The sequence below is a fragment of the Dermochelys coriacea genome, chromosome 17, assembly GCF_009764565.3.
Source record: "Dermochelys coriacea isolate rDerCor1 chromosome 17, rDerCor1.pri.v4, whole genome shotgun sequence".
Classification (NCBI taxonomy): Eukaryota; Metazoa; Chordata; order Testudines; family Dermochelyidae; genus Dermochelys; species Dermochelys coriacea.
The window spans coordinates 940,626-964,240 of NC_050084.1; the positions used below are offsets into that span (position 1 = coordinate 940,626).

Genomic DNA, 23,615 nt, shown 5'->3' on the forward strand with positions numbered 1-23,615 from the left:
GCTCCGCGCCGAGGGTCTGGCTGTCAGTCTCCAGCCCTGCACCAGCGGCCTTCCCCGTCCCGAGCGCCCCGGCTTCCCTCGTCCCTCCCGCAGGGTCCCTGCCCTGCCCCGCCTGAGCCAGCGCTCTGCTCCCGGCTCCGATTCATTCCGCGCCCCAGGCTCCGTTCGCGCTGCAGGAGCACCCGGGCCCCGCCAAACTCTCCCCACAGCTCCCGAGCTGAGACTCTCCTGCACCCCGCGAACCACAGAACTTCCTCGCCCCAGAGGGGAAGCCGCCCCCGCCACCCCGGGCCGGGCTGGGAGCTGCCGGCCCCTACTGAGCCCACCTGTGCTGACAGCGACCCCGTCCTCCCAGTCGCCTTCCCCCGGTGCCAGGGGCGCGCACCTGCGCGGGGAGGAGCCGCCGAGCAGCGCGGACGCTGCAGGGGCGGCGAGCGAGCCGGAGCGGCGCGGGAGCGGGGCGAGGGACACTAGATGGCAGCAGGAGCAGGCCCGGCCGAGAGGCGAGCGAGCGCCCGGCGGAGAACCGCTACACCTGGCCTAAGAGATGAGCCCAAGGCAGGTGCTGGTGCAGGGCCCCGTCGGCTGGGCTGGGAGGGGGCTGCTGAGCCGGGAGAGCAGCCGCCGCCGTCCCCCCGCGGGACTCGCCCCCCCGCGCCCTTCGGGCCCATCCCCTGGGGCGCTGCGCGGAGTTTCTCCGCAGCTGGAAGTGCCCCGCGCCGGGAGCAGGAAATCAGGGGGAACCCGCCGCTCCCCGGCCCGCGATAGACTCACCCAGGCATCCGGGACGGGAGCCGGGCCCCAGGGCTCGCTTGCGCGCTCTCCCTCTGCGGCAGTCGGAGCTGGAGGGGAAGAGGCCGCCGGGGAGCCGTGCGCGGACCTGGAGCTGATACTTTCACCTTCCCAGCGGGCCCCTCCCAGCCCAGCGCCCTGGGGCCGGCCCCCACCCGCAGGCGGACGAAGCAATTAAATTCCCCACGCCGGGCAGACGCTTGCGAAGCGGGATCCGGGCAGGCCGGTCCCGGAGACAAGCGGGGCTTTTCCTTCCCGCCGCAGGCAGGGGTCCCCGGGCCAGCTCCGTGGGGAGCCGTCCAGGGCCCCGCTCCTCCCCCTGCTGCCGGGGCCCGCTCGCCCGGCCCCGCCCGGGGAGCGGAGGGGAGGAGGAAATCAGCTGCTGTCCCTTTAACAGGCGCTGGCGCTGAGCGGAGTTCAGGCCGGGGTCAGGGGGAGTTCGCAGCCCGGGCTTTACCTTTGCGCCTAGCCGTGCGCCGGCGGCACACGCTGCCTCCCGCGCCGCGCCCCGGAGCGGCCGCCGGGCCTGGCACGCAGGGCGCAGCGACCGCCGAGGGAGGCAGCGCCTTGGCAGCGAAGTCCGTGGAGCTGGCATGGGCCGGAGGCGCCGGCTGGCGGCGGGCAGCGCACGCCGGGGACCCAGGGGCTGAGGCGGCCGCTCAGGGGATATGAGAGTCCGCAGAGACCTCGGCTGGCTGGCGGAAGCGACGGAGCCCCCAGGTACCGCGGGACGGGACGGGACGGGACGGGGCGGGAGGGCGCCTGTGCCAGGGGCTTCTGCCCGGGCCCCCAACGCCGGGCGGGCGCGCACCTGGCCGGGGCGCCCCCCCCCCCAGCCATCCTGTAGCACAGCACAGACCTGGGGAAGGGGCGGCGCGGGGGCACGGCTGGGTCCCTCCCGGGACGCGAACGCAGAAAGCCGGGCAGGCGGCGCCCTGGGGGGCTGAGCCGCAGCCCGAGGCAGCGGGCGCTTTGCAGGGAGCGGGGAGCGCAGCCCTGAGGCCGGGGCCGCTCGCGGGGCGCCAGGCTCGGAGACCAGAGGAGGAAGGGTCGGTCCCTGCTGGAGGGGGGTGGCAGAACGGCCGGAGCTGCTGGAACTCGGGTGCTGGGGGCGCTGCCACCCCCACCCCCCCGGCTTGAAGTGGCTCCATCATACCCAGGGTTAGCGTTTGGTTCCCTGGCTCTCAGCACCCGCCCTAGACACACTGTTCCAGCCTGCAGGAGCCGCAGCCGGACCCCGGGATGGGAGATGAGGGCCAGGACCCGGGGAGCCAGCGCTGGCCCCCCTGCGTGTCTCTGATCCCAGAGCCGGCAGGGGCTCCCAGGGGTCCTCGCCCTAGGTGGGCGCCAGGCCCTGCCCTCGGTGCTCGCGGCTCCCCCACAATCCCCTGGACGGGAGTCCCGCTGGCGACTCCCGCTCGTGATCAGCAGAGCCGGCCTGGGTCTTCCCCAGGCGGGGCTGCAGGAAGGAACCGATCCCCGCGGACAGAGAGAGGATCCCGCCGCGGCTGAGTCGGGCCGGGGCTCCCTGCGGGCGGGGACTCGCCCCTAGGCAGGTCTCTCTCGTCTAGCCCCTTTTCCTCGCCCCCAGGCCCCGCTCCCGCCCCAGAGACAGAGGAGCTGGAACTTGGGCTGCTGGGGCAGCGGTTTCCATCCTGTTCGGGGTTTAATGGCTCTCAGGGCCCCGTCCAACGTTGTTCCAGCGCCTCTGCCCAAAGATGCTGTAAAATGGCGAAGTTTGGCTGTCCCGGCGGGTCTCGGCTCCAGCCCGGCCCTTCCCCGCCCTCGGGCTCGCACTGCCCGAGTCCAGTTGGCCCTGGCACACCCACAGCTCCTTCGCCTCCCAGGGGAGCCGCCGCCTCGCTCTCCCTGCCACAGCAACTGCGCCAGCCGGGGGCCCAGCTCGCTGCGGTCCGGCCCGGCCCGGCCCAGCCCAGGTCTAGGGCTCCGGCCATCCCGCTCCCAGGGCAGCAGCGCCTTCCTCTGGCTCTCCGGGGTGCCCCCTGCGCAGCGCGGCCTGTCCCGGCCTGGGCCTGGGCCTGGGCCCGGGCCCGGGGAAAGGGGCCCCGCTCCGCTGGGGCGCTTTGGGGAAGCCCGACCCGGCTCCTTCGCTGGGTTTTGGGCCTCCTGGTGCCAAAAGCGCCGCTAGCGGCTCGAAGTGGGGCGCGCCAGGGAGGCGGGAGAAAGAGGGGCAGGAAGGCGAGGGGCTCCTGCCCCCCAAGCACCCCTGGCCCGCGGGGCTGGCCCTTGAGCCCGGGCCCCGCTCGTCGGGTTTGGGATCAGAACCAGAGCGGGTCTTCCCCCGGCCCGCGGGCGGGCGCTGGGGAGGGGCCGCTGCAGGTCAGCGGGTGCGTGTAAGGCAGGAAGGGGGCAGAGGGGGCCCGCCGGGGAGCAGCAGGTGGCCTGGCCCCTCCGCCCCCCGCTCAGGTGGGGCTGGGGCTCGCAGGCGGCGCTGGCAGCGGTGGGAGTGATGTCACCTTCCCCCAGCGCCTGCAGGGGCTTCCCCCCTCCCCCGCCCGGCCGCGCAGAGAAGCCCCGATATAAGGGGTGGCACAAGGCAGCGCAGCAGCCAGTGCGCAGACGAGGCGGCGCAGCCCGGCTCCCCGGCAGGACTCGCCCTCTCCTCCCCAGGTAGCGGCTGGGCCCTGGCCGCTCAGCAGCCCGGGGCTGGGGCTTCCCCTTCCCGCGGCGGCCGGGGCCGCGGCGCCCTCGCCCCGTCTAAGTGGCGCAGCCCCGGGCGCGCAACTGCCGCGGCTGCAGCCCAAAGCCGAGACCCCCCAGCACAGCAGCCAAGGGCGCGTCGAGGCCGGGCGCTAGCAGGGGCGGCCGGCGGGGGTCCTGGCGCTGGGAGCCAGCCCCTCGCTGGGCCCTGCGGGCACGGGGCGTGTGGGGCCCGCGTTCCCCGCTGCCCAGCTCGGGGCTCCCCCCGGGGGCTGCGGACAGGGCGCTGCGCGCCGGGGGGCGGCAGGTCGGACGGCGGCGCCCCGCTCCCTCCCCGGCAGCGCCCGCCGCAGCATTCCTCAGCCCTTGCGCGGCGGGCAGCGGGGCGGGGATGTTTGGCCTCCATTAGGCCGCGCGCTGCGCTGCGCCGGGCCGGGCCGGCCGCCAGCCTGGCGCCCCTCACCGTGTGTCTCTTGCAGGTGGCGGGGGCAGCCCCACGCTGGAGGCCATGGAGGTGCCGAGCCACTCGAGGCAGCTGCTCCTGCAGCTTAACACGCAGCGGGCCAAGGGCTTCCTGTGCGATGTGATCATCGTGGTGCAGAACGCGCTGTTCCGCGCGCACAAGAACATCCTGGCGGCCAGCAGCGTCTACCTGAAGTCGCTGGTGGTGCACGACAACCTGCTCAACCTGGACCACGAGATGGTGAGCCCGGGCGTCTTCCGCCTGGTGCTGGACTTCATCTACACCGGCCGCCTGGGCGAGGGCGAGCCCGGCGAGCCGGGCCTGGGGGCCGTGCTGGCCGCCGCCAGCTACCTGCAGGTGCCGGCCTTGGTGGCTCTGTGCAAGAAGAAGCTGAAGCGGTCGGGCAAGTACTGCCACCTGCGAGGCAGCTACAGCCCCTACAGCAAGGTGGCCAGGGGGCTGCGGGCCGCCCCTGTCATCCAGGCCTGCTACTCGGGTGCCCCCCGGCCTGTGGACATGCAGCCTGGCGAGCCCCTCAACCCACTCAGCACCCAGTGTGGGGAGCTCTATGCCTCCACCGCCCAGGGCACCACCCTGCACCAGCCTGGCCTGTGCCCACCCGAGAGGCACTGCTCTCCGCCCTGTGGCCTGGACCTCTCCAAAAAGAGCCCCACCAGCCCTTCCTCCCAGCTGCTGCCCACAGACAGACTTCACCCGGGGGAAAGCAGGGAGCACTTGCTGCCCCCGGGGCACGACAGCCCGCCGGGCAGCGCTTCTCTGCTGGCCAACCACAGCTCCGCCTACAAAGACCCCCCCCAGGTGGGTGAAGGCGTGATCCACCCCGCAGAGCGCTTCCGTGGCAGCCCGCCCTGTGCCGAGCCCCCTGCCCGGGCCGAGGGCCACGACTTCCTGTACCGCTGGATGAAGCACGAGCGCCTGGGCAGCTACCTGGAGGAGTGTGAGGTGGAGAAAGAGCCTGAGCGGGAGGAGAAGGCCGAGTCGCCCCTGCAGTCCCGCTATCCCAGCATCGAGAGCAACGAGCTGGAGAACGACAACAGCACCAGCGAGGACACGGGCAGCAGCGAGGGCCCATCTCCCGGGGGCACCCTGGGCCCCTACTGCAACCACCTGGCCTACGAGCCCGAGAGCCTGGGGGACAACCTGTACGTGTGCATCCCCTGTGGCAAGGGCTTCCCCAGCTCGGAGCAGCTCAACGCCCATGTGGAGGCCCACACCGAGGAGGAGCTGTACCACAAGGCGGCCTCGGAGCAGGCCGGCCCCTTCCTGGACAAAGGTGGCCAGAGCCTGGGCGACATCATCCGGCCCTACCGCTGCTCCTCCTGCGACAAGGCCTACAAGGACCCGGCCACGCTGCGGCAGCACGAGAAGACGCACTGGCTCACGCGGCCCTACCCCTGCACCATCTGCGGCAAGAAGTTCACGCAGCGCGGCACCATGACACGGCACATGCGCAGCCACCTGGGCCTCAAGCCCTTCGCTTGTGATGCCTGTGGCATGCGCTTCACCCGGCAGTACCGGCTCACCGAGCACATGCGCATCCACTCGGGCGAGAAGCCCTACGAGTGCCAGGTCTGCGGCGGCAAGTTTGCCCAACAGCGCAACCTCATCAGCCACATGAAGATGCACGCGGCCGGGCCTGACGGCAAGTCCAAGCTGGACTTCCCTGAGAGCGTCTTCGCCATGGCGCGGCTCACGGCCGACCAGCTGGGCCTTAAGCAGGAGAAGGCGGCTGAGCTGCTCTCGCACACCTCGCACTTCCTCAGTGACCCCAAGGGCCTGGAGAGCCTGTACCCCCTGGCCCGATTCACAGCCGAGCACCTGGGGCTGAGCCAGGAGAAGGCGGCCGAGATGCTGGGTCCAGCCTCACACCTGCACAGCGAAGGTGGCCGGAGCATAGAGTGCTATTCACCCACCTAACAGGGCATCCCTGGCACCCTAGGGCTGCCCACTCCAGCCACAGCCAAAAAAGCCACATGGCCACAGGGTCTCCCAGCACCCACGGCCCCTCCCCAGATGGACTCTCTGTAGCATTTGGGGAGTGGGAACTTTTCTCCCTGCAAATGTGCAGTGGCTGAATTCTTCCTCCAGCCCCCATCCAATGGGGAAAGGCCGGAACAGGGGGTGGGGTGAGCCCCTGGCAAAAGGCATCAGGCAGCAGCTCTCTCCAGCTGCTCAGTCTCAACCTGGTGTAATGGGAACAACCGAAGGGTTTGATCTTCCAAGGCCTCTGCAGGCATCTCTGCTCTGGTCCTGCAAACCCTGCCCAGAGCCTGGGCCTGGCACGTGCCGCTTGCTGCAGAGCCCTGGAGGTTGGGGCAGCTCCTCTCCCAGCTCTGACTGCAGCTGGGCCTGGCTGGGGGATGGGGTGGGAGAATGACCCACTAGTTACCTCCCCCGCCCGCCTCTGAGCCCTCCTAGCTCAAAGCTCCTGCTGCCGGGCCTGGCTCCCAAAGATCCTCCTGGACCCCAACTAGCTGGGCAGAAACCAAAGCAACCACCCGAGGAGGAGACCCAGCCCCTGCACCCTCGCTGTACTCAGGGATGTCCCAGTGTCCTGCCTGACCCTGGCCAGGCCCAGCTGCCTCCAAGGAGAATTCCTGCCCTAGGCGATTCCAGGGTTTCCCCCACCCTTCCCCGGCCACATGCATCTGGGGCCTGGCTGGCCATAGAGTGAGCCCCTGGGATGCATCTCTCCCTGCCCCCCAAGTCTCTACTCTCTGGGATCACGAGTGGGAACCATGATGCTGGGGGTGTGAATGCTGCTGTTTCTCTGGGGGTATCTGCTGGGAGGTGGGCTGGAAGCATGAGGCCATGGGAGTAGTTTGTTAAAACCCTGCTTGGGCTTTTCCAGGGGTGGGCTCCCTTCCTCGGTTGCAGGGGGAGAGCTGCCCCCTCCCAGGGCTGGCGCCCAGAGCATGCAGGCAGAGGAGTGAAGCCAGGCTGTCAGTGTGGGGCAGGGGGCCAGGCTGCTCTCCCCTCGCTGTGCTCCTTGTACCGAAGGGCTGTGTCCCTGGAAAGACGCCCCAACCCATCCCCCAGCAGCTCTGGTGGGAGGCCCTCTCTCCTCTGCTCCCCAGAGGCTCAGTCCTGGGCCAGGAGCTTGTGACAAAGACAAAATGGCTCAGGCTCCTGCCTTGCTGGGCACCCGTGGGCAGCAGGACTCCACCATGTCCAGGCCAGGGTGGGTCTGAGAGCTTTATGCTGAAGCCCGTGGTGGGCAGTGCAGGGGCCAATGACACTGGGGGGGGGAGCGGTTAGGTCTCTGCCCTGCTGGCCAAAGGAGACAGGTGCTGCAGGACTGCACACAGGCGCCTCCCCCCCTCCCCGATGATAGCACCCTGAGTTTGACCCTCGGGGCCCAGTGGGCTGCACTGAGGTGGCAGATCCTCCCCACACTCCTGGGTTAATGGGGCACAAGATCCAGGTACTGCCAAGTCTGGAGCCCTGCCTGGGGCCTTCCTTGCTCTGTCCAGGCAGAGCCACCAAAGCTGTAGGGGTTGGGGAGGGCCCTGCCCTGAGCGACCCAAGGCTGGGTCCCATCCCACCCCCATCTGGCCTGTGGGATAATGTGAAGCTCTTTTCCCTGCCTTTGTCTTTTCTCCTTTGCACACGAGGCCGAGGGGGCCACCCCACGGTGACTGCTCCTGGCCTCCAACCAACTGTGCCTTTAGCCTGAACGGCTGCTCCTCCAAGGGGGCTTGGGTGCAAATGCTCCCAGTGTCAAATGTCCATGCCGCCCGGCTCAGGGGCCTCTGGCTAGCAGTGACTCAAGGCACTGACCCTGCCTCCCCTTTCCAGCTGTGAAGGAACTTGGGCTCCCCCGGGAACTACGGGCTTGGCTAGGGCCAGGAATCCCAGGCCAGAGTCCGACACAGGCTGCCCTGCACCCTTGCAGCTATCAGGGACAAAGCTGCAGAAGCTGCGACCAAAACGAGGGGCGGAGGGGACATATCCAGTGTGTGGATCCAGGTCTCCCTCCCCATTTGTATATTCTTCTGATTTGTACACGGGCGTTTTGTCCCATCCTTTTCTATACTCAAAACCAAATGAGCAATAAAGTGACATTAAACCTGAGGTCCCGGCTCCTTCTTTTGGTTAGGATGGGCCTAGCCTCTGCCCTGGGGCCTGGCAAACTCCGCGCCTTAGGGTTGGACAGGGGAGTGGGCAGTCAGGTGCTGGCCCAGCTTGGGGAGGGCAGAGGATGATGAGGGATGTGGCTCCAAAGCCCAGCTCTGGGGCTAGTGGCTGCTTTAAGGTGTGCAGCCTGGGGGAGGGGCTGTAATGCAGTTTTCCCCCTGACTCCAGGCCCATCCTGGGGCACCAGTGAGGGTCTCTTGGGGCAAGGGTGCTGCAGGAAAGGGCAGCCCTGAGAGGCGAAGCCAGGGCTTTGGTGGGTGTTTCTGTTGCAGTGCAGCACTGGGCCAGGGGCTGACAGGCTCCCCCCGCAGGGAGAACAGCATGGGGGGGATGATAGGCTCCCCCCGTGGGGAAAACCAGAACTGGGAGGGGTGACAGACTCCCCCAGCAGGGAGAAGAATGGGGGGGAGTGGGGATAATGGACTATTCACCACTGTGGGGCCGCTGTGGTGCAAGCAGAAATTCTGGGCTGGCTGCAGGGCGCCAGGGCAGATGCTCTGCCGGGGCACTGCAGGAGGGCAGGCTGGCTGGGCACCATGGGCCCTTGCTGACCTCTTTGAAGTCAATGGCAAAACTCCTTCTGGGTGTCTAGGGAGCCTTCTGGCCTGGTTGGGAAAGGGGGGCCCGGTTCCATTCTGCCCCCAAACTGGACAGCCTTTCCCAGGGCTGGAGCTTTTCCCTGGCCCAGCTCGGCCAGCAGGCCCATGAGCCCCGATTCTCACCTCAGCTGGGAACAGAACAGACAGAGTCAGCCCAGAGAAGCATTTGGTAGGAAAAACTTATTAAGAAAACATCTTAACAAAGCAACACAACTCATGGCCATCACCCTGAGGCCGGGCCAGGCCTCGTGGGCACGAGAGAGTCACATGGGAGCCAAAGGGCAGGGATGGAGTAAAGCCAGCACCCAGCCACAGGGAGCAGCCAGCAGCCCTGGGGGAAGCGGGACCCCCACATTTCAGACCAAAGAGGAGCCCCGCCGCCGTCCCCCCGCGGGACTCGCCCCCCCGCGCCCTTCGGGCCCATCCCCTGGGGCGCTGCGCGGAGTTTCTCCGCAGCTGGAAGTGCCCCGCGCCGGGAGCAGGAAATCAGGGGGAACCCGCCGCTCCCCGGCCCGCGATAGACTCACCCAGGCATCCGGGACGGGAGCCGGGCCCCAGGGCTCGCTTGCGCGCTCTCCCTCTGCGGCAGTCGGAGCTGGAGGGGAAGAGGCCGCCGGGGAGCCGTGCGCGGACCTGGAGCTGATACTTTCACCTTCCCAGCGGGCCCCTCCCAGCCCAGCGCCCTGGGGCCGGCCCCCACCCGCAGGCGGACGAAGCAATTAAATTCCCCACGCCGGGCAGACGCTTGCGAAGCGGGATCCGGGCAGGCCGGTCCCGGAGACAAGCGGGGCTTTTCCTTCCCGCCGCAGGCAGGGGTCCCCGGGCCAGCTCCGTGGGGAGCCGTCCAGGGCCCCGCTCCTCCCCCTGCTGCCGGGGCCCGCTCGCCCGGCCCCGCCCGGGGAGCGGAGGGGAGGAGGAAATCAGCTGCTGTCCCTTTAACAGGCGCTGGCGCTGAGCGGAGTTCAGGCCGGGGTCAGGGGGAGTTCGCAGCCCGGGCTTTACCTTTGCGCCTAGCCGTGCGCCGGCGGCACACGCTGCCTCCCGCGCCGCGCCCCGGAGCGGCCGCCGGGCCTGGCACGCAGGGCGCAGCGACCGCCGAGGGAGGCAGCGCCTTGGCAGCGAAGTCCGTGGAGCTGGCATGGGCCGGAGGCGCCGGCTGGCGGCGGGCAGCGCACGCCGGGGACCCAGGGGCTGAGGCGGCCGCTCAGGGGATATGAGAGTCCGCAGAGACCTCGGCTGGCTGGCGGAAGCGACGGAGCCCCCAGGTACCGCGGGACGGGACGGGACGGGACGGGGCGGGAGGGCGCCTGTGCCAGGGGCTTCTGCCCGGGCCCCCAACGCCGGGCGGGCGCGCACCTGGCCGGGGCGCCCCCCCCCCCAGCCATCCTGTAGCACAGCACAGACCTGGGGAAGGGGCGGCGCGGGGGCACGGCTGGGTCCCTCCCGGGACGCGAACGCAGAAAGCCGGGCAGGCGGCGCCCTGGGGGGCTGAGCCGCAGCCCGAGGCAGCGGGCGCTTTGCAGGGAGCGGGGAGCGCAGCCCTGAGGCCGGGGCCGCTCGCGGGGCGCCAGGCTCGGAGACCAGAGGAGGAAGGGTCGGTCCCTGCTGGAGGGGGGTGGCAGAACGGCCGGAGCTGCTGGAACTCGGGTGCTGGGGGCGCTGCCACCCCCACCCCCCCGGCTTGAAGTGGCTCCATCATACCCAGGGTTAGCGTTTGGTTCCCTGGCTCTCAGCACCCGCCCTAGACACACTGTTCCAGCCTGCAGGAGCCGCAGCCGGACCCCGGGATGGGAGATGAGGGCCAGGACCCGGGGAGCCAGCGCTGGCCCCCCTGCGTGTCTCTGATCCCAGAGCCGGCAGGGGCTCCCAGGGGTCCTCGCCCTAGGTGGGCGCCAGGCCCTGCCCTCGGTGCTCGCGGCTCCCCCACAATCCCCTGGACGGGAGTCCCGCTGGCGACTCCCGCTCGTGATCAGCAGAGCCGGCCTGGGTCTTCCCCAGGCGGGGCTGCAGGAAGGAACCGATCCCCGCGGACAGAGAGAGGATCCCGCCGCGGCTGAGTCGGGCCGGGGCTCCCTGCGGGCGGGGACTCGCCCCTAGGCAGGTCTCTCTCGTCTAGCCCCTTTTCCTCGCCCCCAGGCCCCGCTCCCGCCCCAGAGACAGAGGAGCTGGAACTTGGGCTGCTGGGGCAGCGGTTTCCATCCTGTTCGGGGTTTAATGGCTCTCAGGGCCCCGTCCAACGTTGTTCCAGCGCCTCTGCCCAAAGATGCTGTAAAATGGCGAAGTTTGGCTGTCCCGGCGGGTCTCGGCTCCAGCCCGGCCCTTCCCCGCCCTCGGGCTCGCACTGCCCGAGTCCAGTTGGCCCTGGCACACCCACAGCTCCTTCGCCTCCCAGGGGAGCCGCCGCCTCGCTCTCCCTGCCACAGCAACTGCGCCAGCCGGGGGCCCAGCTCGCTGCGGTCCGGCCCGGCCCGGCCCAGCCCAGGTCTAGGGCTCCGGCCATCCCGCTCCCAGGGCAGCAGCGCCTTCCTCTGGCTCTCCGGGGTGCCCCCTGCGCAGCGCGGCCTGTCCCGGCCTGGGCCTGGGCCTGGGCCCGGGCCCGGGGAAAGGGGCCCCGCTCCGCTGGGGCGCTTTGGGGAAGCCCGACCCGGCTCCTTCGCTGGGTTTTGGGCCTCCTGGTGCCAAAAGCGCCGCTAGCGGCTCGAAGTGGGGCGCGCCAGGGAGGCGGGAGAAAGAGGGGCAGGAAGGCGAGGGGCTCCTGCCCCCCAAGCACCCCTGGCCCGCGGGGCTGGCCCTTGAGCCCGGGCCCCGCTCGTCGGGTTTGGGATCAGAACCAGAGCGGGTCTTCCCCCGGCCCGCGGGCGGGCGCTGGGGAGGGGCCGCTGCAGGTCAGCGGGTGCGTGTAAGGCAGGAAGGGGGCAGAGGGGGCCCGCCGGGGAGCAGCAGGTGGCCTGGCCCCTCCGCCCCCCGCTCAGGTGGGGCTGGGGCTCGCAGGCGGCGCTGGCAGCGGTGGGAGTGATGTCACCTTCCCCCAGCGCCTGCAGGGGCTTCCCCCCTCCCCCGCCCGGCCGCGCAGAGAAGCCCCGATATAAGGGGTGGCACAAGGCAGCGCAGCAGCCAGTGCGCAGACGAGGCGGCGCAGCCCGGCTCCCCGGCAGGACTCGCCCTCTCCTCCCCAGGTAGCGGCTGGGCCCTGGCCGCTCAGCAGCCCGGGGCTGGGGCTTCCCCTTCCCGCGGCGGCCGGGGCCGCGGCGCCCTCGCCCCGTCTAAGTGGCGCAGCCCCGGGCGCGCAACTGCCGCGGCTGCAGCCCAAAGCCGAGACCCCCCAGCACAGCAGCCAAGGGCGCGTCGAGGCCGGGCGCTAGCAGGGGCGGCCGGCGGGGGTCCTGGCGCTGGGAGCCAGCCCCTCGCTGGGCCCTGCGGGCACGGGGCGTGTGGGGCCCGCGTTCCCCGCTGCCCAGCTCGGGGCTCCCCCCGGGGGCTGCGGACAGGGCGCTGCGCGCCGGGGGGCGGCAGGTCGGACGGCGGCGCCCCGCTCCCTCCCCGGCAGCGCCCGCCGCAGCATTCCTCAGCCCTTGCGCGGCGGGCAGCGGGGCGGGGATGTTTGGCCTCCATTAGGCCGCGCGCTGCGCTGCGCCGGGCCGGGCCGGCCGCCAGCCTGGCGCCCCTCACCGTGTGTCTCTTGCAGGTGGCGGGGGCAGCCCCACGCTGGAGGCCATGGAGGTGCCGAGCCACTCGAGGCAGCTGCTCCTGCAGCTTAACACGCAGCGGGCCAAGGGCTTCCTGTGCGATGTGATCATCGTGGTGCAGAACGCGCTGTTCCGCGCGCACAAGAACATCCTGGCGGCCAGCAGCGTCTACCTGAAGTCGCTGGTGGTGCACGACAACCTGCTCAACCTGGACCACGAGATGGTGAGCCCGGGCGTCTTCCGCCTGGTGCTGGACTTCATCTACACCGGCCGCCTGGGCGAGGGCGAGCCCGGCGAGCCGGGCCTGGGGGCCGTGCTGGCCGCCGCCAGCTACCTGCAGGTGCCGGCCTTGGTGGCTCTGTGCAAGAAGAAGCTGAAGCGGTCGGGCAAGTACTGCCACCTGCGAGGCAGCTACAGCCCCTACAGCAAGGTGGCCAGGGGGCTGCGGGCCGCCCCTGTCATCCAGGCCTGCTACTCGGGTGCCCCCCGGCCTGTGGACATGCAGCCTGGCGAGCCCCTCAACCCACTCAGCACCCAGTGTGGGGAGCTCTATGCCTCCACCGCCCAGGGCACCACCCTGCACCAGCCTGGCCTGTGCCCACCCGAGAGGCACTGCTCTCCGCCCTGTGGCCTGGACCTCTCCAAAAAGAGCCCCACCAGCCCTTCCTCCCAGCTGCTGCCCACAGACAGACTTCACCCGGGGGAAAGCAGGGAGCCCTTGCTGCCCCCGGGGCACGACAGCCCGCCGGGCAGCGCTTCTCTGCTGGCCAACCACAGCTCCGCCTACAAAGACCCCCCCCAGGTGGGTGAAGGCGTGATCCACCCCGCAGAGCGCTTCCGTGGCAGCCCGCCCTGTGCCGAGCCCCCTGCCCGGGCCGAGGGCCACGACTTCCTGTACCGCTGGATGAAGCACGAGCGCCTGGGCAGCTACCTGGAGGAGTGTGAGGTGGAGAAAGAGCCTGAGCGGGAGGAGAAGGCCGAGTCGCCCCTGCAGTCCCGCTATCCCAGCATCGAGAGCAACGAGCTGGAGAACGACAACAGCACCAGCGAGGACACGGGCAGCAGCGAGGGCCCATCTCCCGGGGGCACCCTGGGCCCCTACTGCAACCACCTGGCCTACGAGCCCGAGAGCCTGGGGGACAACCTGTACGTGTGCATCCCCTGTGGCAAGGGCTTCCCCAGCTCGGAGCAGCTCAACGCCCATGTGGAGGCCCACACCGAGGAGGAGCTGTACCACAAGGCGGCCTCGGAGCAGGCCGGCCCCTTCCTGGACAAAGGTGGCCAGAGCCTGGGCGACATCATCCGGCCCTACCGCTGCTCCTCCTGCGACAAGGCCTACAAGGACCCGGCCACGCTGCGGCAGCACGAGAAGACGCACTGGCTCACGCGGCCCTACCCCTGCACCATCTGCGGCAAGAAGTTCACGCAGCGCGGCACCATGACACGGCACATGCGCAGCCACCTGGGCCTCAAGCCCTTCGCTTGTGATGCCTGTGGCATGCGCTTCACCCGGCAGTACCGGCTCACCGAGCACATGCGCATCCACTCGGGCGAGAAGCCCTACGAGTGCCAGGTCTGCGGCGGCAAGTTTGCCCAACAGCGCAACCTCATCAGCCACATGAAGATGCACGCGGCCGGGCCTGACGGCAAGTCCAAGCTGGACTTCCCTGAGAGCGTCTTCGCCATGGCGCGGCTCACGGCCGACCAGCTGGGCCTTAAGCAGGAGAAGGCGGCTGAGCTGCTCTCGCACACCTCGCACTTCCTCAGTGACCCCAAGGGCCTGGAGAGCCTGTACCCCCTGGCCCGATTCACAGCCGAGCACCTGGGGCTGAGCCAGGAGAAGGCGGCCGAGATGCTGGGTCCAGGCCCACTGCTGCACGGCGACCGGACCATAGAGCGCTATTCGCCCACCTAATGGGGGGGACCGAAGACCCACTGCAGCTAGAGCCAAAGAGGCCACGTGGCCACAGGGTCTCCCAGAGACCATGGTTCCCTCCCGAGATGGACACTCTGTAGCATTTGGGGAGTGGGAACTTTTCCCTGAAAATGTGCAGTGATGGAGATCTTCCTCCTCACCCCGCTTCATGGGGACAGACCAGACCCACTAAAGAGCAGGGGGAGTCCAAGCCTCACGCAGAGGGTCCCACACGAGTTGTGCTGTTGCAGCGCTGGGGGCAATATGCTGTAGGGTTGGGGCTGTTTTTTACAGCTGGGTGATGGCTTGGTGCGAAAAGTAGGGTGATGGGGTGGGGCTGTGATCAACCCTACTTACTGGCCCACAACTTCCATCCCTTCCTGCGTTCTGTGGTAGCTGCTCCCTGGAAGGCTGCCAGGAGCAGTGCCCAGATACGATGCAGCTGGTACCGTGCCTCTGCCTTACCTGGACAGCCACCAAGTGCCCAGCAGGGGCTGGTGCCTCCCTGCACAAGGACTTTTCCATTAAGGAAAATGTGAACCTGCCTCCTACCTCAGGAGCCAGTTGCTCCCCCCACTGGGACGGGGCCATGGCCGTCCCCTTGCACCCTTCCTGCTGCAGACGGGCCCAGTACGAGCACAATAACCCAGCTTTGTGTCCACTGCATAAATATTCCTGGCCTGTGCTTGCCCCGTGCCTGCCCCAAGCCCTAGGGTGCCTCTGCTCAGGCCCCCTTTGAGCCCAGCTTCCCAGTGGGGCCAGGCCTGGAGGAGTCAGGGGCTCTGTGAGGGACACAGATGTTTGCCGTTGAAATAACTGCAGTTCTGCTTTGTGCCTCAATGAACAGTGGCTTTCACAGCTGCCTTCAGCCGGGCCCCCCCGGCTTTGCTCACCAGCCTGAACTCTGGCTCGAGAGCATGGCCCAGCCTACTGTAAAAGCACATGGACCCCTCAATTGTCCAGGGCTGTGGTCCATTGGGCACAGTCAGTGCCTGCTGCAGGGAATGGAGCCTGTCCTGCCTGGCTCGTCCCTTGATAGGATGGGCGGGGTTCAGGAACAGGTCTTACCCAGAGTGGCCTTGTCTCAGGAGCTGGGCACTGTGCTTGTGGAGCAGCAGAATTTCAGCTGCAGCCCCACTCAGGCGGGAGCTGCCCAATCCCTGCTGTGTGTAATGGGAGCAACCAAAGGGTTTGATCTTCCAAGGCCTCTGCAGGCATCTCTGCTCTGGTCCTGCAAACCCTGCCCAGAGCCTGGGCCTGGCACGTGCCGCTTGCTGCAGAGCCCTGGAGGTTGGGGCAGCTCCTCTCCCAGCTCTGACTGCAGCTGGGCCTGGCTGGGGGATGGGGCGGGAGAATGACCCACTAGTTACCTCCCCCGCCCGCCTCTGAGCCCTCCTAGCTCAAAGCTCCTGCTGCCGGGCCTGGCTCCCAAAGATCCTCCTGGACCCCAACTAGCTGAGCAGAAACCAAAGCAACCACCCGAGGAGGAGACCCAGCCCCTGCACCCTCGCTGTACTCAGGGATGTCCCAGTGTCCTGCCTGACCCTGGCCAGGCCCAGCTGCCTCCAAGGAGAATTCCTGCCCTAGGCGATTCCAGGGTTCCCCCCACCCTTCCCTGGCCACATGCATCTGGGGCCTGGCTGGCCATAGAGTGAGCCACTGGGATGCATCTCTCCCTGCCCCCCAAGTCTCTACTCTCTGGGATCACGAGTGGGAACCATGATGCTGGGGGTGTGAATGCTGCTGTTTCTCTGGGGGTATCTGCTGGGAGGTGGGCTGGAAGCATGAGGCCATGGGAGTAGTTTGTTAAAACCCTGCTTGGGCTTTTCTAGGGGTGGGCTCCCTTCCTCGGTTGCAGGGGGAGAGCTGCCCCCTCCCAGGGCTGGCGCCCAGAGCATGCAGGCAGAGGAGTGAAGCCAGGCTGTCAGTGTGGGGCAGGGGGCCAGGCTGCTCTCCCCTCGCTGTGCTCCTTGTACCAAAGGGCTGTGTCCCTGGGAAGACGCCCCAACCCATCCCCCAGCAGCTCTGGTGGGAGGCCCTCTCTCCTCTGCTCCCCAGAGGCTCAGTCCTGGGCCAGGAGCTTGTGACAAAGACAAAATGGCTCAGGCTCCTGCCTTGCTGGGCACCCGTGGGCAGCAGGACTCCACCATGTCCAGGCCAGGGTGGGTCTGAGAGCTTTATGCTGAAGCCCGTGGTGGGCAGTGCAGGGGCCAATGACACTGGGGGGGGGGGAGCGGTTAGGTCTCTGCCCTGCTGGCCAAAGGAGACAGGTGCTGCAGGGCTGCACGCAGGTGCCCCCTCCCCCCACGATAGCACCCTGAGTTTGACCCTCGGGGCCCAGTGGGCTGCACTGAGGTGGCAGATCCTCCCCACACTCCTGGGTTAATGGGGCACAAGATCCAGGTACTGCCAAGCCTGGAGCCCTGCCTGGGGCCTTCCTTGCTCTGTCCAGGCAGAGCCACCAAAGCTGTAGGGGTTGGGGAGGGCCCTGCCCTGAGCGACCCAAGGCTAGGTCCCATCCCACCCCCATCTGGCCTGTGGGATAATGTGAAGCTCTTTTCCCTGCCTTTGTCTTTTCTCCTTTGCACACGAGGCAGAGGGGGCCACCCCACGGTGACTGCTCCTGGCCTCCAACCAACTGTGCCTTTAGCCTGAACGGCTGCTCCTCCAAGGGGGCTTGGGTGCAAATGCTCCCAGTGTCAAATGTCCATGCCGCCCGGCTCAGGGGCCTCTGGCTAGCAGTGACTCAAGGCACTGACCCTGCCTCCCCTTTCCAGCTGTGAAGGAACTTGGGCTCCCCCGGGAACTACGGGCTTGGCTAGGGCCAGGAATCCCAGGCCAGAGTCTGACACAGGCTGCCCTGCACCCTTGCAGCTATCAGGGACAAAGCTGCAGAAGCTGCGACCAAAACGAGGGGCGGAGGGGACGTATCCAGTGTGTGGATCCAGGTCTCCCTCCCCCCTCCCCATTTGTATATTCTTCTGATTTGTACACGGGCGTTTTGTCCCATCCTTTTCTATACTCAAAACCAAATGAGCAATAAAGTGACATTAAACCTGAGGTCCCGGCTCCTTCTTTTGGTTAGGATGGGCCTAGCCTCTGCCCTGGGGCCTGGCAAACTCCGCGCCTTAGGGTTGGACAGGGGAGTGGGCAGTCAGGTGCTGGCCCAGCTTGGGGAGGGCAGAGGATGATGAGGGATGTGGCTCCAAAGCCCAGCTCTGGGGCTAGTGGCTGCTTTAAGGTGTGCAGCCTGGGGGAGGGGCTGTAATGCAGTTTTCCCCCTGACTCCAGGCCCATCCTGGGGCACCAGTGAGGGTCTCTTGGGGCAAGGGTGCTGCAGGAAAGGGCAGCCCTGAGAGGCGAAGCCAGGGCTTTGGTGGGTGTTTCTGTTGCAGTGCAGCACTGGGCCAGGGGCTGACAGGCTCCCCCCGCAGGGAGAACATCTGGCCTGTTTCCCCATGGGGAAAACCAGAACCGGGAGGGGTGACAGACTCCCCCAGCAGGGAGAAGAACGGGGGGGAGTGGGGATAATGGACTATTCACCACTGTGGAGCCGCTGTGGTGCAAGCAGAAATTCTGGGCTGGCCGCAGGGCGCCAGGGCAGATGCTCTGCCGGGGCACTGCAGGAGGGCAGGCTGGCTGGGCACCATGGGCCCTTGCTGACCTCTTTGAAGTCAATGGCAAAACTCCTTCTGGGTGTCTAGGGAGCCTTCTGGCCTGGTTGGGAAAGGGGGGCCCGGTTCCATTCTGCCCCCAAACTGGACAGCGTTTCCCAGGGCTGGAGCTTTTCCCTGGCCCAGCTCGGCCAGCAGGCCCATGAGCCCCGATTCCCACGTCAATTGGGAACAGAACAGACAGAGTCAGCCCAGAGAAGCATTTGGTAGGAAAAACTTATTAAGAAAACATCTTAACAAAGCAACACAACTCATGGCCATCACCCTGAGGCCTGGCCAGGCCTCGTGGGCACGAGAGAGTCACATGGGAGCCAAAGGGCAGGGATGGAGTAAAGCCAGCACCCAGCCACAGGGAGCAGCCAGCAGCCCTGGGGGAAGCAGGAGCTCCCTCCAGACTGTCATTAGCGTGTGCTTGCATCAGGCTGCTCATTCACGTGCCCACAGTGGATCATGCTACCAGCACTCAGTCCAGTCATGTTCCAGAGCAGTTCCTGCAGTCAGTGGACACATCTCTGAGAAGCAGCAGCTGGCGCCAGCAGTGTCCAGGGGAGATGGTGGGGGCAAGTCCTTCCATCAACGGGGCGCCAGGGGAGGACACGGTGTGTCCACGCTGGAGCTGACTGTCCCTTTCACTGGAAAGCTTTCCTGGGCTGTCGGCTGGCCAGCTCTCTCCTGACGCTGGCTCAGCAGGGGCCGTTCAATGGCAGAGTTCAGCAGGTTCGTCAGAAGAAACGTTTCAAATACAGCCCGGTTTAGGGAAAAGCAAATGCGCAAACGTCGCTTAGAGCGAAGGCCAGCCTGCCCCAGCTCCTTGCACAGATCACACCAGCAGCATCCTCAGGCGGTTCCTTGGCTGGGGACGGTGGCTTCGGCACAGTTTAGTCCTAAGGTCCTGGGTTGGGTGTCCAGTGGCAGGCGGCAGTGGCTCCAGCTTGAGTTCCTTTAGCGCACCAGCAGGCATGCACTGGCTTGGAGACCTCCCCGGCAGCTGTAGTGGGACAGTACCGGCCTTACTGCTCTGCGTGTCACAGACCTGCTCTGCAGCCCCACCTTGGTCCATGGGCTCGTCACCCAGCCCAGGTGCCTCCTTCTGTCGCCTAGCCACCCCGGAGCAAACTGTGACAGGAAGTCAGGGTCTGTAGTGAGGCTGTGAGGCCCTTTGCAAAGCACCTGGCTAGCACTGGTTTGTGAGCACGCAAGACTCAGGCTGTCCCAGCATCTGTAATCTGCACAGCAGGGCCTGGGGGCTCAGCCCTGAGCCCCACCCCGTCCCATACCAAGGTCCCAGGTGAGGCAGCCCCTGGGGAAGGGGTGGATGAGCTGCTGGTGGCGAGAGAATCCCCCCGTCTGCCAGTGAAGCAGCTGCCTCCCTCTCCTGAGGGAGGCCATAGAGAGCACTGTCCCCCTCCCCCCGGGCTGAGCAGTCAGGAGCAGCCTCACTGGCAAAAACCAACCGCTGGCTTCAGTCCTGCTGCCTCCCTCTCCAGGCTCCATCCACTCCTCCCACAGGGCCCTTCGCACCCTGGGCTCCTGCAGAGATGCTGGCCCTGCGTGGGGAAGGCCTGGGAGTACAGCTAAGTCCCTAGAGAGGGCAACATTGCACCTTCCTTAAGGTGCTGGGTACCTGCCTGGCCAAGAGCTCCCTGGGCTGTTCTGCAGAGGCCTGGCCTAGCTGCAGGAGCTTGGAGGTGACTACAGCTCCCTCAGCCTCTGCCCCCTGGGGCGCCCCACTAGGGCTCGGTCTCAGACTAGGAGGGCTGGCTCCATGGAGGAGACAGAGCTCAGCCACAGCTGCGTGGCCCTCTCTGGTCTGCACTTGCCCAGCAGCACCAGAAACCGGCACCAACGCCAGGCACTGTGGGACCCTTTCCACTCTGGAGAGGATGCTGTCTGACAAGGCTCAATGAGGCAGACGACAGGGCAATGGGGTCAGCTCAAGGGCTCCCCATCCATGCTGAAGGGGCAATTAGGCCTTGCAAAGCTGCTCAAGCAGCAACCATTGGCAGTTCAGTGTCAGGGTCTTGTTAGCTGTTGCCCAGCCCAGCTGCTTCTGCCCTCTGGCCACAGGAATAATTCACCTTCTCCTGGGTCCTTCTGGCCCCATATGACAGCCCCTGGGAAAGTGAGCACCTGAGAGTTCCCTCAGGACCCCAAAGCATGGCCTGTCGTGATCTCAGGGTGACTCAATGGAGAGTTTTATTGTAATGTCAAAGCCTTAAGAGCAGGTTACAAACATGACAAGAGGCAGGGAGGGTGGGGCAGGATCTAAGGGTGTGTATCTGGTATGGGGGAGGAGAGCAGGGGGCTCAGGAGGTATATGGGGCAGAGGGTGTGTGGGGCAGGGGGCGGAGCAAGGGGTTCAGGAGGTATATGGGGCAGAGGGTGGATGGGGCAGGGGGCAGAGCAGGGGGCTCAGGAGGTATATGGGGCAGAGGGCTCAGGAGTATGTGTGGCAGAGGGACAGAAGCAAGCATGGAACAATGCTGCCTGGGTATTTAATGCTTTTCCTTTGCGTGAAAGCAGCACTGGAACCTTAGCAACAGGCCACCCAAAGCTTGAGGTGATGTTCTCAGAGCAGAACCTGCTGCCCCCCAACTGGAGAGGGGACCAGAGCATCTTCAGAAGGGGAAAATGAGCCAATATACATTACATCCAGCCAGGCTCCGCTGTTGGGAAGTGATGGGGCTGATATGCTGGCCCAGCTGCAGCAGGGCTCAAATCAGGGGCACTAACACGAGCTGCCACAGAAGTGGACAGATGAAGGAATTGAGACAAGCGGAGAGGAAAAGCCAAGGTGTGAGCAAAATGGCCCGAGAGAGCAGGACAGACCCTGACCTCCACATTCACAATGTCTCAGGGGGCGCAGCCAGGGCTCCAGCAGGAACACACGCCCCTCTGGAAACCGCTAGCAGGAATTGCCACAATGCCAGGTCCCTCCCCCTTTCCGTAGCCAGTTAGCAGACAGGAGGTTCCCATTCCCCAGGCTCTCTGGCCCGCTCAAAGCACAAGTCCAAGGAGAACACTGACCTCCAAAGGGAGCTCTCTCCAATCAAGGACGCTGACGAGCAAGAGGCTGAGACTGGCAATAGGGCTAGCCCAAAGTTCCCCCCAGGGACCAGTGCCCTCCTGCTCTGCTGCCCCACTCTTCCCAAAGACCATGGCAACCCACAGAGTCCTAGCTTCCGCAAGACCCATCCACAGCAGTGACCTTCCCTTTGCAGCATGGCCTTTCGCGGGTGGGTTTGAAGACGTGGTGTTTATTGTTCATTGATGGGTTGGGAGGCAGTGATGGTGGTGCAGGGCTGCCTCAAAAGCCATTCTCCCACCAGCAACACGCTGCGTCATTCACGCGGGGACATCTCCTCCTCAGTCACACCTGCTCAGCCCTCTTGGGCCCACTTCAGAAAGGTGGGAATGTCTCGCACAGGCACGTTCCGGGTCAGTGCCTTGACACGCAGGTTCCGATCATCTGTGAGCAGCACCACCTCTCTGAGCAGACGGATTGGATCATCTGAAACAATAAGCAGAGAGGACGTGTGCTTAGGGGTAGCTCCTGTCCTGAGGGGGGAGATAATCAGGCCCTGCCAGCCACCTGAACTCTGTTGTCAGCAGATGTGGGCCATGTAGCCACTCGGCTCTGCTCCACCTAATGCTGCCCTCAGCTCCTCCCACAGCTGCCCCGGCCTGCTCTTTGCTTCTCCCACTTGGGCTGCTTCTCCTGCTCATCTTGGTTCCTTCCTTCATGCTGCCCCTATGCCTGGCCCAACCTCCCCTTCCTCAAGCCCTGCCAGCTGCAGACACATGCTCTGCCCTGGGCACAGTCCCAGTGCTGCTCTTTGGCATTTGGGGAGGATATTCTACCTGGGGCATGAAGCATTATGTACTGAAGGCAAACAGCAAGGTGTCCCCATGCCTTGCACCAGGTGCCTTGGACAGGGCATGACCCTTCCTGACACCTGTGGGGTGTGGTTCAGCTGTCCGGCTCATGAGCAGATCATTTCTGATGGAGCCTCATGACTTCTGCATACTGACCCCTGAAGCCAATCAGAGACAGCCCTAGGGCAAGGCACAGAAGGCATGCTGGTCCCTATCCCAGATTAGATCTGACCCCTGTATGTATCCCCAGCAAGTACATCCATCCCACATGCACCCTGGAGAGGGCCCTGCTCTGCCCCAGGCTGGGGTTGTGTGTAAAGCAGAAAGCACAGAGCAGGCAGGAATACGGCCTTTGACGTACGTTCCAGCAGGACACTGGTGCTCGTTGTAAGGTCTTTAAAACCAAATCTTATTCTGAGAGCCATTTTGCCTTTGAAGGGCCACAAGCATTAGGGCTTTGCTGAGCTAGACAGAAAGAGCTGAGCCCTGAGAAATAACTGAAATGGTCTCACCCACCAGACAGATGAACTGCCCTGCACACATCATGCTGGACTGGGGCTGTGGGAGCTCTGTTTACATGACCATGGAGCAGGGGAAGTGAACAGGGTGCATGTGAGCAGCTGGATCCTGTGACCAGAGCACTGCTCCTATGAGCACTGGAAACACAGTGCCTCCGAACCAGGGGTTGGAGGGAAAAAAAAGAGTCCATGGAAGCCCACCATGGGCCCACGATCTGCTGCACTGGGAGGGGCAGGCCCAAGGGAGGGTGTCTAGGTACCTGCTGTGTTGTAAGGGGTGGGCCCATGGGAGAGTTCCTGGGACCTGATGAGCTGGTGAGGGGGCAGGCTCATAGGAGGGCGTCCTGGGACCCGATGCATTCGGGGAGTGGGGGGGGGAGGCTCATAGGAGGGCGTCTTGGGACCTGATGCGTTGGGGGAGGGAGGGATCCGTTGGCAGCAGGATCAGGAGGTTTTGTACGGACACTGAGAAATGTGTAACAATAAACATCCTCTGTTCTGAGTCTGGTGACGTGGCTCCTTGTTACAAACCAGAGGCTGTCAGCTTGTCAGGCCCCATCCACCATAATCCACATGATTTTAAAATTCAGCATCATTTACGCATAAACATTTGGTGACGGTTTCTCTGTGAATCTGACAAGTTAAGCTGCTAAGAATTTGCGCTGACAAATGTGCGTTGATTTCTTGGGCAGCTGCTGATGCAATTCCCATCCCAGCAGCCCCTGCAAGCAGCTCCGGGATTGTCTGATTTTAAAACATGGTGCCAGATGCCAAGTGGGCAAACGGAGGGGAGGGCATTGCTGTGCAAAGGGAAGAGCCCCATCTGACTAGGGTGGGGACAGCCCTGGGATACGCACCAGGTGCCACTTCCTAGGGAATAGCTACCTAGCAATGTGGCAGCAGCGCCGAGGCAGCGCTGGTGTGTCGACACTAACCCCGGAGATGGAAGGGGTTCTTCCATCACTGCAGTCACTCCACCTCTCTGATAGGCAGTAGCTAGGCTGATAGAAGAATTTTTCTGTCAACCGAGTGCTGTGTACATGGAGCTCAGGTCAGCTTAATTATATTGCACAGGGAGTGAAATTTTCCCCAGCCCTGAGCGATGTAGTTAAGCCAACCTAACGTAGTGTGGAGCAGCCCTTCGACTGCCAACTGCCCAAAACAGAGGCCATGTTTGATCAGCACCAGCACACAGCACCCTGATCCTGCGAGGCCTCTGGTAATAGATTAAACAATGATCAGAATGCTACTTTCAGGAGGACGGAGTACAGGC

At 65.7% G+C, this 23,615-nt stretch overlaps 3 protein-coding genes across 9 annotated transcripts in view; 2 read left to right on the forward strand and 1 right to left on the reverse strand.

The window, feature by feature from the left end:
- The first annotated feature begins 1,000 nt into the window (after window positions 1–1,000).
- Window positions 1,001–8,011, forward strand: HIC1 (HIC ZBTB transcriptional repressor 1). Of its 2 annotated transcripts, none has more exons than XM_038375281.2 (2): window positions 1,001–1,512; window positions 3,933–8,011. In XM_038375281.2, the coding sequence occupies exons 1-2, from the start codon at window positions 1,461–1,463 to the stop codon at window positions 5,852–5,854; spliced, it is 1,974 nt and encodes a 657-aa protein (XP_038231209.1). In that variant the 5' UTR covers window positions 1,001–1,460; the 3' UTR covers window positions 5,855–8,011. The 2 variants fall into 2 exon arrangements, with proteins under 2 accessions (XP_038231209.1, XP_038231210.1); XM_038375282.2 differs by lacking the exon at window positions 1,001–1,512 and adding an exon at window positions 3,333–3,423.
- Window positions 8,012–9,575: 1,564 nt separating this feature from the next.
- LOC119844472 (hypermethylated in cancer 1 protein-like) lies at window positions 9,576–17,334 on the forward strand. 2 transcript variants are annotated; one of them, XM_038375283.2, is made up of 2 exons: window positions 9,576–9,938; window positions 12,359–17,334. In XM_038375283.2, exons 1-2 carry the CDS (start codon window positions 9,887–9,889, stop codon window positions 14,272–14,274), a joined length of 1,968 nt encoding a protein of 655 aa, XP_038231211.1. In that variant the 5' UTR covers window positions 9,576–9,886; the 3' UTR covers window positions 14,275–17,334. The 2 variants fall into 2 exon arrangements, with proteins under 2 accessions (XP_038231211.1, XP_038231212.1); XM_038375284.2 differs by lacking the exon at window positions 9,576–9,938 and adding an exon at window positions 11,759–11,849.
- Window positions 17,335–18,150: 816 nt separating this feature from the next.
- The window catches only part of SMG6 (SMG6 nonsense mediated mRNA decay factor), a 158,824-nt gene continuing 153,359 nt past the window's right edge, over window positions 18,151–23,615 (reverse strand). For all 5 annotated transcript variants that reach the window (XM_038375280.2, XM_038375278.2, XM_038375277.2 and 2 more), the window contains one exon: window positions 18,151–21,459. In XM_038375280.2, coding sequence (XP_038231208.1) covers window positions 21,329–21,459 — 131 coding nt within the window. In that variant the 3' untranslated portion in view covers window positions 18,151–21,328. The remainder of the gene's footprint in view (window positions 21,460–23,615) is intronic.